Genomic DNA, 23,095 nt, shown 5'->3' with positions numbered 1-23,095 from the left:
TGATTCCCTTCTGCCTCTAATAAGAAAATTTGGTCTGTGACAAGAACAGTCCATTAACTGACATGACCTGACTGGGCTTCTTCATGCTTCTAGCCGTATTATTAAGACAAACAAGAGGCAGAGAAGCTATGACTTTATAGGCGAGCAGATCACACCTGGGTGCATGTGCCAGATTAATACTTTTCACACTTCCTGACTAAAACAAAGGTCAAAGTTCAAGAAAGTCAGTCAAGCAAATGAGGGGATTATAGCTCAAGATGAAAAGATGGGGGAGAACAGGGAGGCATGATGAATACTCTTTTGCCAGAGGAATTATAAACAAATGTAGTCTTTTTTGATAAAGTATTTAATTTTCCTTCCTGTCTCAGGTCATTTAACAAATGGAAAAAAAAATATGTTTCAAAATTACACTTCTTACCTCATAATTTAAGGTATATGTCAAAACAATTACTGACTTTGCTACATTTCCCTCAATACATGAAAATGAATATATGTTTTGAAACGTTAGAGAAATTAGTGGAGGAAAATACAATCTATATTTCTCTAGGACAGGAAAGAAAAACCATTGCAATATAGAAAAACTGTAACTGTTAGAACTGTTTTTCATTATTGATGCCAAATTCAAAATAATATTCATACCATAATGCAAATATTACATTAACTGTTGTAAAAATCAAATTACATTATTGCTGTCTCCCATTTTGAGATGGAAACTTTAAACCAGAAAAAAAAACATAAAGATCAGTGTTGTCAGCTTATTCATTGAAAGCAAAAGACAAGAATCAGTGTGTTTATCTTATGTTGCAAGACTTTTATAGTTGAATATACACTGCAGGGGTGGTGGTCAGAGCTGCTCAGGTGTACACACTTTTGCATGAAAGTCCAGAATAATAAAGGAAATTTTTGAAAAGTTCCTCAGAATAAATAAAACTACTCTAGAGTGAAAAATTATCAGAAACAACCAATAATTTATTAAAAAAACTATATTAAAAGCACAGCTTCAAAGTACCCCTTCTGAAAGAAATATGGGAGCCCTAATGAGAGATAACATGTTTTTTTCATTAATTTCAGATGACTACAGACAACCTACAAAGTGGTTAATCATATCTGCTAAGAAAAAAATCTGAAGGATAGCATGTACATTAGGACCAAAAATCAAATTAACCTCTTTGTTCCCTTCATTTCTCAGAATATGTATGAGGAAATTCACTGACTACTTTTATGAGATAAAGATCTTCCACAACTAATGTTTCTAAACATTAATTTCTATTTTGAAATGAATTGAAGATAAATAATATCTGAGAAAACCACAAATAATTCAGCTGGGGGATCATCAAATTCACAGCAGTCCTGTTGAGAGGGACTTGGGGGTGCTGGTGGGTGAAACAGTGGACATGAGTAAATTATGTCTTTTTGCAGCCCAGAAAACCCTTGGTGTCCTGGGCTGCATCCAAAGCAGCATGGCCAGCAGGGTGAGGGGGGAGAATTCTTCCCCTCTGCTCCATTCTCATATGACCTCACCTGGAACACTGTATTTACCTCTGGAGTCCCCAGTGCAAAGAAGGATGAGTACCTGTTGGGGCAGATCTAGAGGAGAATGAAAAAAATTATTAAGGGAATGGAAAACTTCCTATGAGGACAGGCTGGGGCAGTTGGGGTTTCTCATCCTGGAGAAGGGAAGGCATCTGGGAGACCTTCTTGTGGACTTTCAGATCTGAGAGTGGGCTTTAAAGAAACAAGGCGACAAAATTTTAGCTGGACTTATTGTGATAGGATAAGAGGTAATGGTTTTAAACTGAAATAGGATCAATTTGAATTAGATATTGAGGGTGGTGAGACACTGGCATATGTTGTTTATATGTGGTGGATGCCCTATCCCTGGAAATGGTCATAGGCAGGGTAGACTGGGCTCTAAGCAACCTGATCTAGTGGAAGATGTCCCTGCCCATTGGAAGAGCACTGGAACTGGATTACCAAACCATTTGATGATTCTATGATTTTTGTTTGATTCTATGATCAAACAAAACCAATCAAAATACAATGTATCATTCAAGATCCAATTCACATTAAAACTTCAAAGAAAATAGTCCTATAACTTATTTGCATCAGCCAAAACTCAGCTGGTGAAGATATTTTTCTGTCTATCCAATATTACACCTTCTACAATGCACTGACTTTTGTGAGTAAAGAAAATGTTTCATATATACAACAATTTACACAAGTAAAGACTGGGATGCTCTTTCATGTTATATTTGTGGTCAGGTTAGGGAAACACATCCTGACTGCAGTCTCAATCAAATGCATTCAGAACTTATCAGGAAACTGTTCATAGAATAGCCAGCTGAACATCATAGTCAAAAGTATAAATAATGGGTTGAGTGCTTTTATACGGAAATTGGACCATAATCCTTTACTATTCAGTATTTGCAAGCTCCATAATGATGAAATAGCAGGTACACTCAGCAAGCATGCAAACTGCACCAAAGCTGGAAGTATTGAAAGCTGTATTGGACAGTATCCATTTTATTCTGTTGTTTGCACAGTTGTTAGATGCTCTGCTTCCAATGCCTTCCATCAATGCTTTATGCACAGCCATGCTCCAGCCACTGATCTGCAGACAGTAACCCTTCTTTTTCCTCTGCACTTTAGTCACTGAATGCTCTTTCCACGTAAGTACTATACAGAAAACCTATCATTCTGTTTCTGTTTTCAGAAAGGAGGGATATGGCATGCTGCAAATCACTTAATGAGCCTTTACTTTAGCAATATATTGGGCTTTTTCCATCTGGTTTGTTTTTAGCTTGTTTTGGAGTTTGGGTTTTTGTTTGTTTGGTTTTTTTTTCATTAAAAGCCTTTAATATGGATTAACCTTTAACTGAAATCCATACTCAGTCACCATTTATTTTTCAGTTGCATTGCTATATTTAAAAAATCAATAAAAATTCTAGAATTAGCACATAAACATGTCAAATATATTAAAGTACTAGTATATACATGAAAATTCTGTAACTATACAAAGGAAGAAACCCCTGAAACTTTTTCAAAGAGAACAACATTGGTTTTGATTTGGTTTAGTATTTAGTTGTTCAAATTGGATAATGGCCAAGAAAACAGAGGGGGAAAAAGTGCCCTGGTGACCTGCTAATAAACTCTAGATCCTGAAATCAATGACAGGCAAAGGGTCACTGTCTAATCAACCCAACTAAAGGATTTTAAAGCTTTCAGCTACTTTCAAAAACATGAGAGGCTACCAACTGCACAGAAACAGAGTTTCAACACTATTGGCACAATGAGCAAAAACACCATGTCTCCCTTTGGTGAACACATTAGTAAAACAGCAAGGAAATCAACTGATGTTTCAGCACAGAAAAATACTTAAGAAGCTGTAACTTTTCATGACTGTTCTGTGTGTCTATCTGACATGTAATCAATTCACAGTACCAAAGAAGGATATAGCAGGATAGAGGGCTTTTTCAATTTGATCTCTGCAAATCTGTACAATTAATTATTTCAAAAGGTATCTTTGACATATTTGTACTCTTTAAATCAGTTAATTTTTGAAAGTGGCTATATTTTGCAGAATATGAAGCATGATTTTTCTTAGGAAAATTGTGTAAGAAACAGAAAGCAAGTTTTGAACTTTTACAGAGGTTATTTTTAATTTATTTTAACAGGTCTATATATATAACCAAGGCAATTCTTTCTAATCTACTTTTCCCTTCAAGTCTACTTCTGTATTCAAGTGTAGTCTTATTATAGCAGTATTTTCAACAGTGAAGGACAAAGAAGCAAAAAATCCCAGTTAAATTAACACAAAGCTAATTACAATCTAGAAGCACAACTTAAAAATTAACTCACTCTCATTCAAACAATAGGTCACTATTTAACACTTTAAAATACTGAGTATTACATCAGTATGGAACTGAACACTTGACCAGTAAAGAATTTCAGTTGTCCCAGCTGGACACAGGTAGTTATCCTAATAATGCCTATAAATAGCCTTAGATACCTATTAACCAGAGACACTGTTCATGCACAAAGAATGAGCACTGAGTATGGACACCTTCCTTAAAATGTCTAACTGATGTGAATTGAAAGCATACAATTGTCAGTGTTTTTTCAAGGGAAGTAACAGAAATACCAGTCCTTGGAAAGATCATAATCCAAAAAACTTCATTCCTTTGTCAGCTTCAGGAATAGATGTGATTTGACAGCATCCAACAGGTCATTTTAATGACAACCCAAAGACTGGTAACAGTCTTTACTTCATCACAGACAGTCAGCTAAGGGTACGAGGATGAAGGAGGATACAACCTGCTGAATGAACTTTAGAGTTAGAGGGAGGAAAAGTATGTGAGTGATAAATGGATGCATCTGGATGTCACCTAACACTGTCTCTCAGATATAATATTCTGAAAGTCATTTCCTCTAGGGCAGTGGGTCAACCCTATGGATGATGATTTAAGGTACAGAAAGGTAGCCTATATATCTAAGGCTTTTATTTAGCACACTTGCATAATGAAATTGAACTGATCCTGACAGAAATACTAACAAATTTGAGTGAGCTGGAGCATTTTTTTTTAATGAAAGTTAGAGAGTTTATCTCGAAATCTGAATTTCATAACTCATGGAGCCATTTTACTATGCATCGTTGACTCTTGACAGTGTTAACATATAAAGCCTTTTCCCTTCAGTGCAATACCTGAATTCTATTCAGAGAAGATATATTTTATTTATGAATCTTGTTCAGGGGGAAAACATGGACTTTTAATTCAAGCTTCAAATGTGTTGCATGACTACTTTGCTAACACAACACATGGGAATAGTAATCTCCATCAAGTGAAGCAAATATGACTGAAACTATCTGAAAAGTATTGCAAGAGCTTTTTTGAGCCTTGATCACTTCTGTAGAAAATATGAGGTAAAGGAAGCAATATTTAAAACAGACCAAAGAAAGAATTTTTTGATGTCTTGCTCTCTGCACAAAACTACATGTAATTTTATACAGTATTCTAGGCGATTAAATTTAATGGCACAAGAAAATAGTGTCTCTTTCTATGCCTGAAATAAATTTATATTGTCCTGTGGCAAACACCATTACAAATGGTGATGTAGAGTAACAACTTACTCAGGAATTACACCATGTGTTATGTTCCAAATACATATTATGCAATATTCATTATTTTGTCCTGCACCTACTATGGAAGACTGTACAAAGATATTTTTCAATAGAGAGGGGTTTTTCTTGTGGGTCATAGTTTTTATCATGTTATGTTTTAGGGGCTCCTCTATCTTCATTCACACTGAGAAATTGATCATACTTATGTTTGTGCTACTTCAAATTCAGTTTGAAGTTTATAGGAGTGGGAAAATCTAATGGCAAGGAGGGAATGACTTTTCCTCTCTGCACTTCTGTTTGGCTTTCCTGCCAAGCAGAAAACCATCAAATATATTCTCTGAGCTAGATGTATTAAATCACATCTGCTGCCCTCAAGCTATGAAAAGCAACAAAATAAGAATAGCTAGGTGTTGGATGCCAGACACCCACCAAGGCATCTCTATCACTCCCCTCTGCATCTTGACAGGGGAGACAGAATATCAGGAAGGATTCATAACGTGAAATAAGGACAGAGAATCAGAGAATGGTGAGAAAGAATCATGAGCTGTCACAGAAAACAAGAGACTTGAATTATAAATATGAATTGAATTTATTACTAGCAATAATCAGGATAATGAGAAGCAAAATAAGACCTTAAAACACTTTCCTCCCCCTTCCCCACCCCTCCCTCTATCCCCTTCTCAGTGACACATGGAGTCACATGGAGACTCCAGTCTCAGGGAGACATGGAGTAGCGGTTACAGGCAGATCATTGAATGTTGTTTCTTTCTGCTGCTGATGGAAAACTTCCCTTGCTCTGGAAGCTCTTCACAAACTTTTCCAATGAATCCATACCATGGGCAGCAGTTCTCCACAAACTGCTGCAAAACGGGTCACATTTCAGTGGGATCCAGTCCTTACAGTCCTCCAGGTCTAGCAGGGACATCAGGTCATAACTTCTACCTGCAAACCTGCTCCAGCAGAGCCTCCACTGTCCACAGGTCTGCAGGTCCCTGCCAGGACCCTGCTCCAGCACAAGTCTCACACATGTTCATAGACTCCTCTCAGGCCTTCCCCTGCCCTTGCCTGGGTTTCCTCCGTGGACTGCAGATGAATCTCTGCATCCACATGCTCCTCCATGGGCTGCAGGGGGACAGCTTATTTACCACAGTCTGCACCACAAACCACCAGGGAATCTCAGCTCTGGTGCTTGCAGCACCTCCTCTCTCCTTCTCCACTGACTTTGGTGTCTGCAGAGCTGTTCATCTTACATGTTCTCACCCTGCTCTGCTCCAGCTGCAATTTCAACTGCACAATATTTTTTTTTTCTTCTTCTTAAGTATGTTATCAGGGAGGGTTTAGCACCATTTCTAATTAGCCCAGCCTTGGCTGGAAGTGGCTCTGTCCTGGAACTGTCTGGCATCGGCTCTGTTGGACATGGTGGAAGCTTCTAGAAGCTCCTCACAGTAGCCACCACTATAGCCGCCCTGCAACCAAAACTTGCCCTTGCAAACCCAGTACACGGGGCAAATGTTGCTTCATCTGAAGCCATTTCTTGTCTGATCAGCAAACAGAAGGAGGCACTCGTAAGTGTACAGAATGCAAGTTGTAGGCACAGTTAATTCAAAGGGCAGTCCAAAAGGCAGCAACATTCTTGTTGGCTTTTATAGAAGTTAGCCTGGATAAGATACGGATGAGATGAGGCAGTCTTTTGGAAATCAAATAGAAGTCTCTGAAAAAGGAATGCAAGGCATATTAAAATAATGGATGAATCATGGCTGTGTTGTGTCCAGATGTCCAGACAGCAAGGGTGAGATGCAGGGTTGATCCCTGGGTGAAGTGGCCAGGATTTGGACCTGAAAGTGCATGCTTAGGGATGCCTATGGCCAGGAAGTGCAGGGCTGTGGGGAGATAGAGACCAACTCTGCTGCAGCATCGCTGGGGCAGGGGTGATCCCAGTACATGGTTGTCAAGTTAAATGCACAGGAACACATTAACATAAATTATTATACAATTGTCTGCCCAAACTTGATAGCAAAAATTAATAATTAAATTTTTGAAAGCTTTTGGGTTGCTAATGGCTTATTTTCCACAAACTGAAGAATGTAAGAGAAACAGAGAAGTTCAGGAAGTGTTTTTCTGTTCGAGATTTCCTATTTGCTCATATTTCTGACATGTCTGAGAGTCAAAGCATACAGCAAGTTAAAATCAAGTTTACTTTACAAATAAAAAGAAAAACTAACCAGTGGAATTGCATTAGTGGAGTCTGGACCTTGTCCACCCAATCTTGAGCTAACAAATGAAATCAAGTCTTCTATTAGACAGACGTCTAAGTGCCAAGCAACTTAAACAAATACTTCAGCACCCAGGTGCACAGGAAAGCAGAACTTCTTAATCCCTCATGCTTACATTCCATGAGAAGACATCAACAGCTATGACTCCCAAGTGTTGAACTGTGTGACTTCATACTGAAACCTTTTTCTCAGTGCTGTGTCTCTGGCAACAGTGTGAATACACTGCAGTTGGATGTGTGGCTTACAGCAAAAATTTGTTTAGGAAGCCTGCCCTGCTGGGAAGCAGTTTCACTCCATCCAACAATACACAAAAGGTAGCTCATCATGCCCCCCTGCACAAAATTTAGACTTCAAGAGAAGAACTATTCTAATGTAGGTCAGACTATCACTGTGTTTCTGCAGGACAGAAGGACAAAGCACATCATTATCTCTTTTCACACAATAGCCTTGATTTATAGGCAGTTATCTACATTTTGTCTCATATAGAGTGTTTAAACCAGAAATTTTTTGAATAAAAAATATTTGAATCTCACACATCAGTCATATATTTCACATATATAATATTTTGTATGCTCTATAAGGCTCTTAGGTAATCTAGAGGCATCATTCATGACTAAAAAATAGATCAGAACTGTGGCCACCTCAATTATTTTGAAACAGAAAATTAACTGCCTCTGAGCACACACCACCCACTGCCACTTCTACCCTAACATGCCCCCAGCATGTTGTACTGCAAAGCAATTTTTCTCCAGGAAGACTATCAGGACAGCATCTTTGAAGAAAAAAAAAAAAAAAAGAAAAAAGAAAAAAAAAAAGAAAAAGATATTGAGTCTATTTCAAATGGAAGCAGTAGAGCGAGGGAGCCATCCCAGAGCTAAGTGGTCCCTTCAGTCTTGTGATTCATCCTAAAAAACAAAAATATAAATATGTCATAGAGAAATAATCTAGCTCCAATGTTATCCCAAATGGATGAGAAAGAATATCCCAGTCAGTTAGTATGTATCACCAATCAGAAAGACTTTTGTCTTCCATGTAATGGAAAAAAAAGCCCCTTGTCTCTATCAAATAAATGCAATAGTAAAGATGATGTATTGAAACATTTTAGTACAAGAATAAAATCTGTCTAGTTGACATGAGTGCATGAAATTTGTTGCACTGCTATGACTATGCTTCTCTCTTCAGGCCACTTTTTATTATTCTTTATTCAAACCAAATTTGTAATTTTGCCATATCTTTAATATGTTTAAAATTAAACAGTATGTCACGGGAATGTATGTGTGATGTGACTCTGTGAGAGGGGGGTATCTGATTTATTGAGTAAAACTGGATCTGTAAGCAGAACTTTGAAATACAAGGCTCTTACCCTAGAATACTTAAACTATTCTAAATTAAATAGACAGAGTTATTTATTTATATGATCAATATTTTTGCTTGCGTTTTGTGCGAAGCACATTACATGCCTTATGCATAACTGGGTTTTATGACTGTTTTGGCCAGGAAATTGGTGCGAGTTCTGTATAAATAAAGAAGCTGTTAACCATGGGTGATAGCTGTCACATTTGCAAATGACATTGACAGAGCTAATAAAATGCTGTAAGCTAGATACAAGCCTGGGTAGAATGATGAATTTTAAAGACAAGAAAAAAATAAATGTTTGACTGATCAAGAAGGAAGGAAGAAATAGCTCACTGCAAAATAATCAATACCCCGAAGAATTTTTGTGTATTAGCAGTAACCTCTTACTAAGCAAAGCATGCAATCTTCATTCTGCAAGAGGAAGTCAGAATTATAAGTTTTAATGTATTTACTTGATATGTTTACACACAGAAAGGCTTCCATAGAGCCATTTATAGTCCCAGTCCCATACATCTATTTTACCATAATCAATACGACTATACTGTCTTTTGTTAAATGAAATGCCTTACTTTTTTTCTTCTTTTTCTCAGTAAGCAACAAGGTTTCTTTATCTACAAAACATCATATTTTTACATAAGCCCTATAAAATTTTATCAGTGAGTATAACTAAGAGTGATTTTTTTTAAAAGTTTAGGCATTGGAAAAAAGAAAAGTTAATATAACAAAATTGTTCACTAATTTGTGGGTATGAAGTAAATGTGTTTTGGCCACACATGTCTTTTCCTTCTGCATAATATGAATAATTTATTTGCTTATTACATGGACAGTGTAAAATTTATAAGTTCATATGCTTCAAATATTAATTTCCTTTCTTTAGATTTGTCATATTTGAAGAAGAAGATGTGACAGTTCAAAATATTCTTCTAAATTACCACTCTCAACAATGAATGGGTTTAAATGGTTACTTTGATTTTCTCTGAATTTCTCAAGTTTTAACATATATAATCAGAATAATTAATTTCAAAGTTGGCTTTGAGGTATCCTACTATCAAAAAACACATAGCTGAGGTATTTTCTCAATAGGTATTTTGTCAGGTAGTCTCATGCATAAAAGGGAAGAACCTCCTGAATGTCACAGGTCTTGTGATTAATAGTCAAGAAACATAGTACTTCACATTTCTGCTTCTCTTTAAAAAAGATTCTCTGAATATTTTATGTGGTTTGTCTGTAATCTCAGATCTCAGTAATTTAATTAAGTAATGACTCACTTCAGAGCATTTTGAATGGGATAATAGAAGCCTGTGGACTGTACAGGGTGAGTGGAGGCCAGCAGTTCACTGACTTCCATTTCATAACTCATTGGACTTTAAATGAACTTGTGGGCTCGTTTTCCTGACTGGTATTATCTATGGATGAGCCAAGTCAGCTGAAGAAGGTTCATGAACTACTTCTGTAACTGGGTGACTGGCAGATTTAAAAGATGCAGAAGAGGATGGAGATAAGTATTACTGAGCTGGAAATTAGCTGATGGTTTCTTTATATTCTAAACTGCTAGGCAGGACAATAGTTCAGGTCAACAACACCATAGCTAAAGAAAAATATGCAGCTGTGTGACTTCCAAAGCCACAACTATCATGCAAAAAACACTGTATCATCTCTTGACTTTCACCACACAGTTTATGCCATGTGAAAAGCTAACTCATTTTGTTTGTTTCAAATCTGTTAACTAAAACTTACTTTATAATTCCCAGTTTTTTCATTTTATTTTTCTATTGTGAAAAAATAATAGTAGTTTTTTATTTTTTCCCCACATGTCCGTTGTAATTTTGAAATTTTTAACTTATTAGATATTATTCCCACCACTCATCTCTTTTCCATATTGAAGAGACCTAACTTTTAAAAACTCTTGATATGTATACTGTTTCACAACTATTAACCATTTTCTTGATTTCTGTGTGGTTTCTCTTGTTTTTTGAATGGGATTTGCCTGTTTTACTGAGTAGTTGAAATGTGGAATCACTCTGAATTTTTGAAATAGCATAATGAGAGTTTTAATTTTTTTTTCTCTTATTACCTAATACATCTTATTACTGGATTTGTTTATGTTGGTTTTGGCCACTACCTAGCAGATATTTAGCTAGAAATAGCAACTCAAAATGTTCTCTGTGAGTAATAAATTTATTTTAGGTTCAAGGAACAGATGCCTTTTGCATAGGTTTTGGTTTTGTCCATTACCCTGTATTTTTTCAGTTTCAACCACAGCTTCAATTCATGCAGTAATGATACACTGATTGCTTTTCAAGCAGTCACAGTTTGGTTTTCTAGATTATCTTTGGCTGTATCAAACAATTCCCACCCTAAAAAAGGCTTAACAGTACTCCTTACACTGAGAAACCTTACAAAGTAGCCTTGTACTTTTTAAACTGTTATTAAATCTATCTTTAAGATCATGTAGTTTTAAGTTTGATGAAAGATTTTTTATTTTTGTTATAACCTTAATGGAAATCCAAATGAAAAAATCATATTACCTGTATTTAAAGACTCATTCAATCCGTCAAGAAAACCCAGAAGATTAACCTTCTATATAAACTAGGTTTACTCTTAACTTGCATATCCTAGCAATTGCCATGTCCACTTGATTTTGCTGTTTGTGGCAGTTTCTATACAATTGCTAAGAATATTTTCAAAATTGAATGTGTAGGTTTTGGACTTTTCCAACACTTTCACCCCAGGTTCTTAAAATACCTAACAAAAAAAAACATTTTCAAAGCTGAACATTAATGTTGAGATTCTAAAACCCTTAGATTCCAGGTTATTAGTGGAAATTATGACTTAGAAGCTTCTCTACCTTTTGTTTTAGCATCTTCTGTTTAGAGTACATTTATATATGCAGAAGATTGATTTCAAGAAAGCATATATGTACAGTGAGGTCTAATGAATTCTGGACTGGAAAAAAATATCAGTGCTTTGCTAGCAGGCATATATTAAGGACATATATTCTTAAGGACAGATAAGGAATCAATGACAGAGTCAGGAAAGTATATTTGTTAATGGATGCATCATAATTTCTTTTTCATGGAACAGAATTTTGCTTTTAATATACTAAGCTCAAGAAACAAGCTTTCTTGTACTCTATCGTTCTTGTATATAAAATATTGGCCTTGACTCTATATCATTGCATATACAAAGAGCTTTCTTATCAATAAATGAACTGTGGTTTCATGTCCATTATTACTGGATCCCATATAGCTATTCCTCTTTCACGTGGACATTGTGTGGTTCTCCTTTATCAACTTCAAAAAAGTCTAAGAAGGACTTTTGCTCATCCATAAATTTTCCAGATATATCAGATATATCAAGCCACTCAGAAGCATCAAGTTATATATTCCACTTCTCTCAAAAATGTTTCAGTCATCTTTTCCTTAGTTCATTTCTTGGCCTTCAATTACAAAATATCATCCATTTTACTTCTATTCGTGTTGTTTCTGTCAACATTTGGATGAGAGTGTTTATCAGCATCTTGTAGATGTTAAGGTTCCTGAAGCAGCAAATTGCAGCTGGTGTTTGTGTAGCAGCAAGAAGTTCAGATCCTTATCATCCATAAATTCTTTAGTTCCACTGCAATCTGGGAACAACAGCAGTGATATAGCAAGGGTGGAAGCTGGAAATGGAATGTTGAGCTGAATACAGACACCATTATTTTACCTGAAATTTGGATATGTCTGTTACAGGATTACTTGTCAAATCCCCATAGTCAAACAAGAGATTCAGTATATAACTAGGAACAGACAGGCATATGGTGACAATACTGAGTGACTATTTCTTTGGCACTGACATCATGGAGGTTTTCTGTACCAACACCAAAGTGAGACTAGAAACAAATTTCCTGTAAAGAAGTAGTCATTTACTGCTACTCATGTTTACACTTCACATTTCCATGGCAAATATGAACTTGTGACTTTGAAATGAAATGCTCAGAGTTTCATATTAATTTCTGGAACCAAGTACATTTACCACCATACTCTTATTAAAAGGTCTGTCAAGAATGGAGTGCTCCTGATCAGTACCAGGGACCATGCAGCCTGCACCATCAACAGGAACTGCCCAAAGTGCAAAAAGACAGATTGACCATCACAACCTCTCACATTCAGGATAAATCCTTTCAAGCAGTGATAATGTCTGTCATAAAATGCCTCAAACTAAGGAGTGTCTTTTCACTTTCAGAGGCCAAAAGTATTCTTTTCCACAGTAACACATCATAGTAGCATCTTCCTGGCTGTCACAATCATGTAGAACTCCACAAGACACCAAGTACTCTTTCCTCTCACTTAAATTTGGATGTTTCTGTCATCTGACCCTTTTTCTCAAAAGGTGTTCTTCCTTTCTAAAATATAACTTGAGAGCAGACAGTTTGAGTTCAAGTGTAAACTGCTGTCCAAAGTCACTTACCTTTCAATTGACACACTGCATCTTTGCATGTACGCATTAAAACTATTATTTCATTGATCTGACAGCTGAGAATCCAGTGTGGAGGCTGAAGGTCCAAGATAGCCTAAGATTTTGCCCCTTTTCATTTTAGGGATAAAGCTTGAATAGTAAGCTAAATATAGCATGAGGTCACATATGGTGCATTTATTTTCTGTGTTTCATGTAGTGTTTATATTTTTGTGGGTTTTTTGTTTTTGTTTTTGTTTTTTTTTCACACGGGCTAAATAAAATGTGAGCAATGAAGTCATATTAGACTCACCTAACCTTAAATTTGATTAGCTTTGAAAGAAATAGAACAGAGTCAGCAAAGGTTTTCTTATGTATGTCATGATCACAGCTTTCTCCAATGCTTTCTGAGCTCTGACAATATTTTGTGTGGATACAAATTGGGCAAAAAGTAATAGATTCTTTTAAGTAGGCACATAACTTTTTTCACCTGCAGCCATATGGGTAGCCATTTGTCACTCTTCCTGCAATCTATAATCTTTATCAGAAAAATTAAAATTCTGCTCCAGAAGTGAGGAAGTTGTAGCAGCTTTTCATTAGAAAAGTACAGTCCAAAACTTCCTGCAAAACAAACTAAATACTTTCAAAACCTCATGTTGAATAGACAAGAAAAAACCTAGTCATATCAGTGGGAATCTGTGTGTATATGACTGATCCAGAAGTATGGGTTATTCACAATATCAGCAACAAAAATTAGCATAACCTGAATAATATAAAGAAACACAGTAAGAAACATATAAATAACTTTTAGTTACATCCATTTACTGGATTTTTTTTCTGTATTTCCTAATCTATCCCCATTTTATATTACACATAACTTATGTTTGTATTAACTTGAAGAAGACTAGTCATAAAATACTGAAATTTTAGTTCATAAAATTTACAATAAAGATTGTAATACCCCACTGAAAAATCTGACCTGTATTACTATTTACTTTATTTTGTGATGCATTTCTGATAATTTCTGTGTAATCACATCTTTCCTGTGGTGTTAATTGTCTAGTCTACTACCCTTCCATTGCTCTTCATGCTTCCTGTAATTCCCTTCCCTCCCTTATAAGTCTTTACTTTGTAACACTGAAATCAGAATTCTTGCCTTTGAAACAAGCAATTAGTTAGGGAAATATGATCATTTTCTCTATGACCTCAGACACTAGGGTCTTGGACAATACAAAAGCCAAAAACCAGCAAGATTTTTTAACTTATAATAAAAAGTGATTTGAATTTTGAAATATCATGCAGGAAAAAAGAGGTAAGGAATTCAGCTGTGAAAAAGTCCAATCTAAAGGTTTGCCCCAGGGTACAAAAATGAAGATTATTATATCAGGCATCAGATACCACTGAAAAGTGTTTCCATTTTTCAGAGAGATAAATTCCTAGATTCCCCTGATATTCTTTACCTGAGTTATTATACTGCAGTGCTCCAAGCACTCAGTGCAAAAAGGGGGCCTGTGAGGTTAGGGAAAAAAAAAACCAACAAAAAAAACAAAAACAAAAAAAAACCAAAACAATAAAGCAGGATACAAAGTGAGGAAATCTATAAGTCATGTTTTCAGGATTCCTCATACCTACAAATCTTGACAGAAAATAGGAATGCTGTTTTATTAAAAAATAATCATTATTCGATAAAAATTCATTGAAACTTCTAATGTGGGATTATGATCAAGAAATAGCTGGACTGAGAGATCCCCATGTAACAACCTGCTCTGAAGTCTATCTTGCACATCCATGATAAAGTGCTTTGACCAGTTAGTTATTGATTAGTCCTTGCAGATTTTGGTGAGAAGTTCTATCCTGGACTCGGTCAAAGAACTCTCATTCTGATAGTGTTTCCATCAAATTCGACAGAAGTGATTTCATAATATTCTTAGGAAATCACAAAAAGAAATTTTGTCCAAAAAATGCAGTGAGTCTTACTGAAAAAGTAAAAAAAAAAGCCCATTGATAAATACACATGAAAAGGTCATCTGTAAAGGACAAAATATCAAGTGAGCATTAGAGGCCATTTTTTTTTAGCACTAAATGGGATGGAATAGGTTTATGAGGTGTTGGTCTCTGATACACTTATATAACCTGAGTTTCTACTTCACATACAAGATTTGAGAGTTTTACTTTATATTTCATTTCCTTCTGTCAGCAAATAGCATGCTATACTTGCTATAAACCATTTAGCCAAAGCTTAAGGTATACTTTGGTATCCTGCATTAAATAATTCTGCTAAATACAAGTAAGAAACAACAGCAACATAATTATTTTTATTATTATCAATATCACTTGCAAGAGACTTGTTTTTCAGAGTTGATAATTCAATTTGTATCATAAATATATTTTCAAGTTTTCTTTTTAATAGTTGGAGCAGCTAGAGATTAAAATGATTTTGATCTCTCGATTATTATTTTCCATGTTAGCATTTCTCAGATGAAAATTTATGTAGCACAAAGCATTGAAACTGTCTGGAAAATGCAAGTTTGATTTAAAAAAAAAAGTTACCATAGTTTGTAAGTAGTACAGACTAAGAGCTGTGTTTACTTCTTTTTGAGAAATCCAAATGTGGTTTATATGACATAATCAGGATAACAGACTGTTTCACTTCAAGCATGGTTTTTGATTAATAGACCTACTCTAGCAGAAACAAAATAATTTTAATAAGAGTGAGCTTTATGTTTCATACACAAGCAGTGTTTGATTTTTGCCCAGCTCAAATCCAGTAATGAAGCTGACTATCAGATATGTATGCTTGAGATTTCAAAAGAGGGTTGAATTTTATTTGTAGGTGCTTTGTGCCCAGATAAGTTCCAGAAAACGAAGGGAAGAATCACTCTTAAACCAAGGATATAATTCAGATTTAAAGAAACAATGCATAATCTCAAGAATAAGATAGAGAGCAATCCAATTTGTTTCAAGACAAATGAGGTAGGTAAAGTCGTGTGTAAGAACTGCAGAATATCTCAGAATTAGCCTGACAAATGTATCAAGACAGACCCATTCCTGGCCAGAATTCTGGCAGAAGATGTGGCAGTTCTGATATTTGACATGTTCACTTATTTGTATGTACCTGTACAGAGCTTTCAATTGAGCTCACCAGTTATTTGGACACTGAACATGCATGATGACAAGGTCCATTATGGTGGGAGTTCCTGTGGACCCTGATTTTAATCAGCTTTTTCTAGAAATCTATCACCTTCCAAGGTCTTTGTGTCCTATGATCCTCTAAGAGTGCTAATCCCAATGTCCATTTTTGCTTTGAGGGTATTTCTGCTGGATGAGTATATTTCTGCAGGTACTGACTGCCTAGCAGCTCTGTTGCATGTACTCCCAGAACAGACCAGATTAAGAGACAACTAGTGTGGAAATTCTGTTGGATCTTTGGGACTTCCTTGGTGGACTTGTGAGGAGTTGCAAGAACACAATAATGCTACATGGAATCATGAAGCCCACAGAAGAAATCTGCTAAACTCACAAGCAAAATGTTCTAGCTTTTGAAGACTCTCTGCACCTAATAAAAATGGTACATTTGCCACATATATAGAACTAGTATAGACTGCAAACAAACTAAAAAATCAATTTCAGGATAATATAAGATTATAGAAAAAACTGTTAGGACAAAAAAAATCAATCTTGAATATAAAATATTATCTAAAATATTTCTCAAAATTCTTTTGAAAGTTTTAACACTTCAAATGAGGACTAAAACAAATACCATAAAACCTCCCTGAATGTGCTTTCAGATTCAGGCTGACAGTATTTATTTTGCAAATATTATCTTACTATATTTTTTTCTGTGTTTGTTTTGAGGCATATGTGAAAATTGCTTATTATGGTGGTACACAATCTAAATTGACTCATGAACAACAAAGTAGAGTAAGAAGGGGTCAACAAGAAAATTCTACTTTTTGTTTCCTGTCCACCCTCACTTTATGTTTTAATTTTATGACAGTCTGGGAAAGACAGCCTTGCTTGAAACATGTTTGTTGTGAGCTATGGTGTCATTATGTTCTGAGATGTCATTTGTTGATAAAGCCTGTTAATTCCTTTGAGAAAGAATGATTGATTCCTGTGCACTTTCTTTACACGTGCCTGAGCTTGAACATTGTAAATGTCCTTGTCTGTTTTTGCCTTCTGTGTCAACTTGGGATAAAAATCATGGCTTTTCCCACCAAATTGGATTCATAGGTGTGTAACTCCCCAGTTCACTCATGTGGATAATGCATTCGTCCTATAACACTGTATTTCAGTTTCAGGACAGTGATGGTTGGAGAGGAACAGTTGCCACAAGTAAAAGTAATGAACCATTTAGCAGCTATATTGCAGTCTGTTGTAAAATATCCTATGGTGTCTCTCTCCATCCTTATCCACCTGTAGCAATAATCGTATGAGATGGTCTTTGAAATAGTGGCACAACCAAGGGACACACCAGGCATTTCAGATCCAGTTCAAGTTCCCATATAATTTCTGACATTGGCCTCATTGATACAACTGTGTCACACCTGAGTCATAAAGACAGAGCGCCTGTAGATGTTCTGGTTCTTTGGTGAGTATAGAATACAGGAGTGAAGGAAAATAACACATTCTGTTTGTGATGAGGAATACAATAACCCATCACCATAGCAAAGAGCACATTTTATTTGAAAAATACGAATAAAAGATTCTGTCCCTTTTGTTTATTAAAAGAAAATGTAACAATTTTCTATCAGTAACACTTGCATAAGGAGGTATACTTTACATTACTCTTTTGTTAAAAAAAATAGATATATTTTTGGAGACTTTGGAAAAATAAGAATGGCCCAAAACTTGTAACACACTTCTAATGTTCCTTAGAATGCACTGTGCCATTTATATGTACTGCAAGTACAAGGTCTTAGCATTTTATAATCCACAAAGTAACGTTAGGCAGCATAATTTCATATCCTTCTTTGCATCCAGAATATTCCCTTTGTTACCCTTGTGTGAGCTTATGAGTTTGGTTAATTCCAGCCTGGTCCAACACTTATATTTTGTAAAAGATGATTAAAAAAATTCTTAAACCACAAAAATTTTGTCATTCATTTTAAATACCATATATAATACTTTCCTGTAGACATTTTCTTTCAGTATTCATAATTTGAACAACTGCATAAATTAGAATTAAAACTCAAAAATGTTTGCAGTTATTTTAGTTTTCTAAGAAGAATCCAAAAAAATAAAGTGCATAACAGAGTGAAGTTACTTTCAACTTTTACAGTATTCTATGTGCATGTAATAAAAGCTAACACTGTTAAACAAATTAATTTGTTTTCAATGTATGAATCTTAATCTAAGTCCGGCTGAATTCAAGCTCTTCCTTGTCTTTAAAGTGCATTAAACTACATTTTTGACAGGTTTTAGTTTGACAATTTAGTTTCACATTTTACAGTTCTTATACTGACCATTTTTTCTGATTATTTTGACTTCTCAAGATTACAGCATACTGAGTGCCCTCACCATTACAGGAAAGAGGGTTTATTTGAAGGAATACAGCTAATTATTTTGGTGGAAATGTACTATTAGTTGAATGGTTGTTGTAGAAATCAAATTGTAAGTAGAAAAGCCCTTAAGTATCACTTTGCATGTGCCATTTAACTTTACTCAATATTTTCATTTTAAGTCAAACTGGCAATTTTCAGCATTTAGTTGTTAAGCAGCAACGGGATTACTCTTTAGGCTAATAGGAAAATATTTCAGAACATAAGTACACAAAATATACATGAAAGCTTTAAGCATAGTCTATATAATCAGACTTTAACATAAACTGAGAAAATTTTCCCACGATACTTTCACTGAATATATGCTTTGTTTAAATCAGCAATGCTACAAAATAATTGTGCCATCCAGTGTTAATTTTCTTCCACTTCTAAGAAGGTCAACATAGAATCTAGGCCAACATAGAATTTCTCAAATATAATCTAAATTTGGCTTTAGGATACAAAGGACCAAAGGAAAAAAAAACGTGAGATTGGGATAGTAAAATTGTAAACTCGTTATTTCTGCACTGTGAGGCCTTCTTCTGTGGCCCTGAAGATTTAATATTCTGTTACTTGTCATGCAAACAACACGACACTGTGATGTGTATTTGAATAAAACACAGTAAGCATAGCAAGCATGCAGACATATCATGATAGAAAAGCACATTTGGCGATCACTGTGGATAGGACGTACCAAACAGGACACACCGTGGCATCACAGAAGCAGCGTCTCAATAACCCTGCAGAGTTTTAAAGGATTCAGGTTTCCTGGGGTATGATGCATGTGCTGTACAGCAGCAAAGACAGCACCAGGAATGGTGAAAAGGGAAATATTATTTCTCTGAGATATTATGAACTTAAACTGACCATTAGGGCAAGGAGTGACTATTTGCTTGTGTCACTGCAGTTCTGCTGCCTGTAAGCCTGAAATTTTGTGATATAAATAAAAAAAACTCAATGGCATAAATTCTGCTTTAAACACAAAATACAATTGATTTTCCCTGCTTTGGTGTAGGGCCAGAGGGAATAGACATAAAGATAACTAATACCTAGTTCTCAAAACTATAATACAACAATGAATGCGATTTTCATGCATCTGTGATACAAAGTATTATGGTAGTAGTAATGCTGAAACATTTTGCTTTTAACACGCTACTCATACAGTATAAAAATGTAGATGTTGGCATAAAGCAAGTGTGACAAATAAAATTTCTCCTAATAAAATCACACAATACTAGTTGCTTTATTTGGGACAAAACTGAAACATATCCTAGTTCTACCCCCAAAAAGACAATAAAAGACAACCATTCTCAGCTTGTGTGTAACTCTTACTGCATCTAATTTTACTCTTCAGTAAGAATGCCTCCTTAAATGCTTTTCTAAAAGAATCTGTTTTTAATAAAAATTATATTAAAAAATTAACACAAATTAGTAAAGTACTTTCAAATCATTAGCAGAATATCTTAGGGTTCAGGGTTTTTTCCCTACTAATTTTTTCTGTGGGTTCATATTCTGAAAGAGAGAAGACTAATTACAATTTTTAAACAAAATAGTGTATGAAGAAACAATTCTGGAACTACAGTACAACTAATACTTTTCAGAGTGTAAAAGTTGCTTACAAAGCTACTTGCTATTTTTTCCAGAAGGCTGTTTAAACCAAAAGCAATCAACTACATCTCAGGAAAAAAAAATCTCTTCAAAGTAAACTGATCAGAAATTTCAGTCATGTCTAGTCATGTCTATCCAACCATAGAGTAAAGAAAAGAAGGCTTAATTATCTAGTTCACCTGGGTGGCTCACAATAGGTCAGCAATAAATATAGACACTTCCTTACTAAGCTGAATATAAGTGGCACCTAAATGCAGAGGGAGAAATCTAGTGAAGCATACAAATCTGTATGACTCTGTATACCGGGCCACAGAGTAAGAAAAAAATTACACAGGCTTCTACTATGGACAGTTTTCCAATCAAATGCATACTGGAAGAAGTCAATTTGCCTAAAGTGGAGCTAGAATTAGGAGCAGAGGACAGTTGATAGTGATCGTGAGTATCATAGGTCATAATCTCTCATGGGATATTATGAGCTCCTGGTCCTCTCACAGTATTATCATCAGAAAGACAAAGAAAAGGTTAATATTCCAAACAAAGGAAAGGAAAAATCTGAATCTGCTAGATGAGGTGCGAATCAGGCTGCTATGTTAAGCAGAACTGTTTAGCAGTTCTGCTGCTGCAATGCTAAAAAAAGAAAAAAGTAATTGCTGGATTAGGTGTTAAGCAGCTTGCTATGTTAAGGAGAACTATCATTTCTGCAATGCTCCAAAGTTAGTAATGTAAGAAATCAATTTACTTAATCCATAGGAACCACAGTAATGGTATATTTCCTTCACCGATTTAAAATGCTCTTGTTTCCATGATGCTTGAAATAGGGAAAAACCATCTTGTTCTGCTGAGATGGCAATTACTCTAAAATAAATAGATGTCAGTAGACTGAATTTAAAATAAAAAAGGATCATCATCTTATTCTCCTTGCTTCAAATTCCGCTATCCCAATATTTTACCAGAAGCCCTATTTTGCTTTTAGTCATGCACAGAAATAGAAAAATGTTGTGATTAAGAACTCTGGGTTTTAAACAGACTGTTGTCCCTTCTGGACTCAGACCAGCAAAAGATTTAAAAAGCTTCAGCTCTTGACATAAGTGAAGCACAGTGAACCAAAAAAACCCGCATAGTTTAATGGTGTTGCCATTGTTTTTCTTGAAAAAGCCTATGCTTCATCTGCTTTGCTGCATAAAAAGTACTTTGGGCCTATTCCATTTAGATGAATGATGTTCCCATGAAAAGACAAAAAGAAAAAGCACAACACTGGAAACAACAGTTCCTCTAGCACGCAGTGACAGAGCAGGTCTGGGGTTATGGGCTAGAGCTGTGTTTGAGCTACAGATAATGATGCCCTCCATCTGTTAGCTGATTATGGATAACAAGATTATGAAGGACATAATGAAATGACAGCTTCTCAATGCAACCTGCAAGTCAATAAGATTAAATCATCAAAGGACTATTTGTTTAAGAGGACAGGTGTGGCTTATCACCTCTGTAAAGAAAACAGACTGGTAGCACTTCTCACACTGATAGTAAACCTCATTGTCTACCTCATGTTGGGATCACAAGGCCTAGAGCTAGAAATGCAACATCACAACCACCTGCAAGAGATTTGATCCTCTTTTAGCTCTCTTCTCAAACAGACATGACCATAAACTTACTGCAGCTTAGAGCTGCTATGCATATTGCAATAAAAATGTCATTTCTTGGCTTTACTTTAGGTATTGTTGCAGATAAGGTACCAGACACTTTAACGAGCAATTAAAAAAAAATACACAAGGGACAATAGATTCTTTTTTCTGTATTTTCCAAAATTTGACTTTCTTTCAATTGGAGAACCCAGTTTCAAATATGAAAAGGGCACTTGTTCTACAGTAACCGCATACAGCTTCCTCAGTCCAAGTACTGTATTCACTTTTTTTGTTATCATTGTTGTCATTATCTGTCCAGTTGTTTAGGAACTTCTCTGTTCTGGGAATTACAACTAAGTTGTTCTTTCTGGTTCTATTTCCCCATAGAGTTCAGCTAGCTTCTTGAACTCAGGTCCCCAGTCTCCAAGGTAATTATAATCCTGGTCAGAGTGTGTCGTTGCTGAATCCAGCGAGCTGATAGACCCAGCTTCTGATCTATGACCCTCATAGGCATATGTCTGCAGGGAGTCATATGGGGGTACACTGGGGTCCAGATCAGCCTCTGCCAGTCTTTGATTAAGGAACTCCTGAACATCTATACTGTCAAGGCTTGAGGAGGGATGATTCCTGGACAGAGGCTTCACTTCAGGCCGAACATCCCTCCGGTATTTTAGCTCTTCGGCAGCAGATGGATTCCGCAGTGCTGTGATGTCAAATGCTTCCGTGTCTTCCTCTCCACCTCCCTCATCATCATAGGTCACAACATTTTCCCGAACATCTTCTTCTGAAATGATCAAAGGCTCCTTCTTGCTACGTCTTAGGGTGATGAAAAGGACCACAATTGCTAAAGAGAAAACTGCAGATATTAGAGTAGGTTTAAAGTTTACATCTGAGTATGCTACAGAAATAGCAGACACTAAGTAAAAAATACAGAGGTATAATATTTTCAGGCTGGTGTTTTCAGTAGTGGTATTTGGGATCATCTGCTACTTAGTTTATTAGGGATCTCATAAAGGAAATAAATGGAGATAACATTTTTCAGGTAAATGAAAAATGAGTAACTAAAGTTGGCATTTTTCAGAAGCATAATCCAGGGCATTCTGTGCTTCATTAAAACCAATGTTTAGCATATAAATTGAATTA

At 35.6% G+C, this 23,095-nt stretch overlaps 1 protein-coding gene across 6 annotated transcripts in view; it reads right to left on the bottom strand.

Annotated features, from left to right (window-relative positions):
* Positions 1-17,891: 17,891 nt before the first annotated feature.
* The window catches only part of CDH18 (cadherin 18), a 293,583-nt gene continuing 288,379 nt past the window's right edge, over positions 17,892-23,095 (bottom strand). For 5 of the 6 annotated variants that reach the window (XM_039714880.1, XM_039714879.1, XM_039714883.1 and 2 more), the window contains one exon: positions 17,892-22,808. In XM_039714880.1, the coding sequence (XP_039570814.1) occupies positions 22,306-22,808 (503 nt within the window). In that variant the 3' untranslated portion in view covers positions 17,892-22,305. The remainder of the gene's footprint in view (positions 22,809-23,095) is intronic. The other variant, XM_039714881.1, reaches the window with a different exon arrangement.

This window comes from Passer montanus, unplaced genomic scaffold (genome assembly GCF_014805655.1).
Source record: "Passer montanus isolate IOZ18808 unplaced genomic scaffold, ASM1480565v1 scaffold31, whole genome shotgun sequence".
NCBI lineage: Eukaryota > Metazoa > Chordata > Aves > Passeriformes > Passeridae > Passer > Passer montanus.
This window is presented reverse-complemented; position numbering and strand designations above follow the sequence as displayed.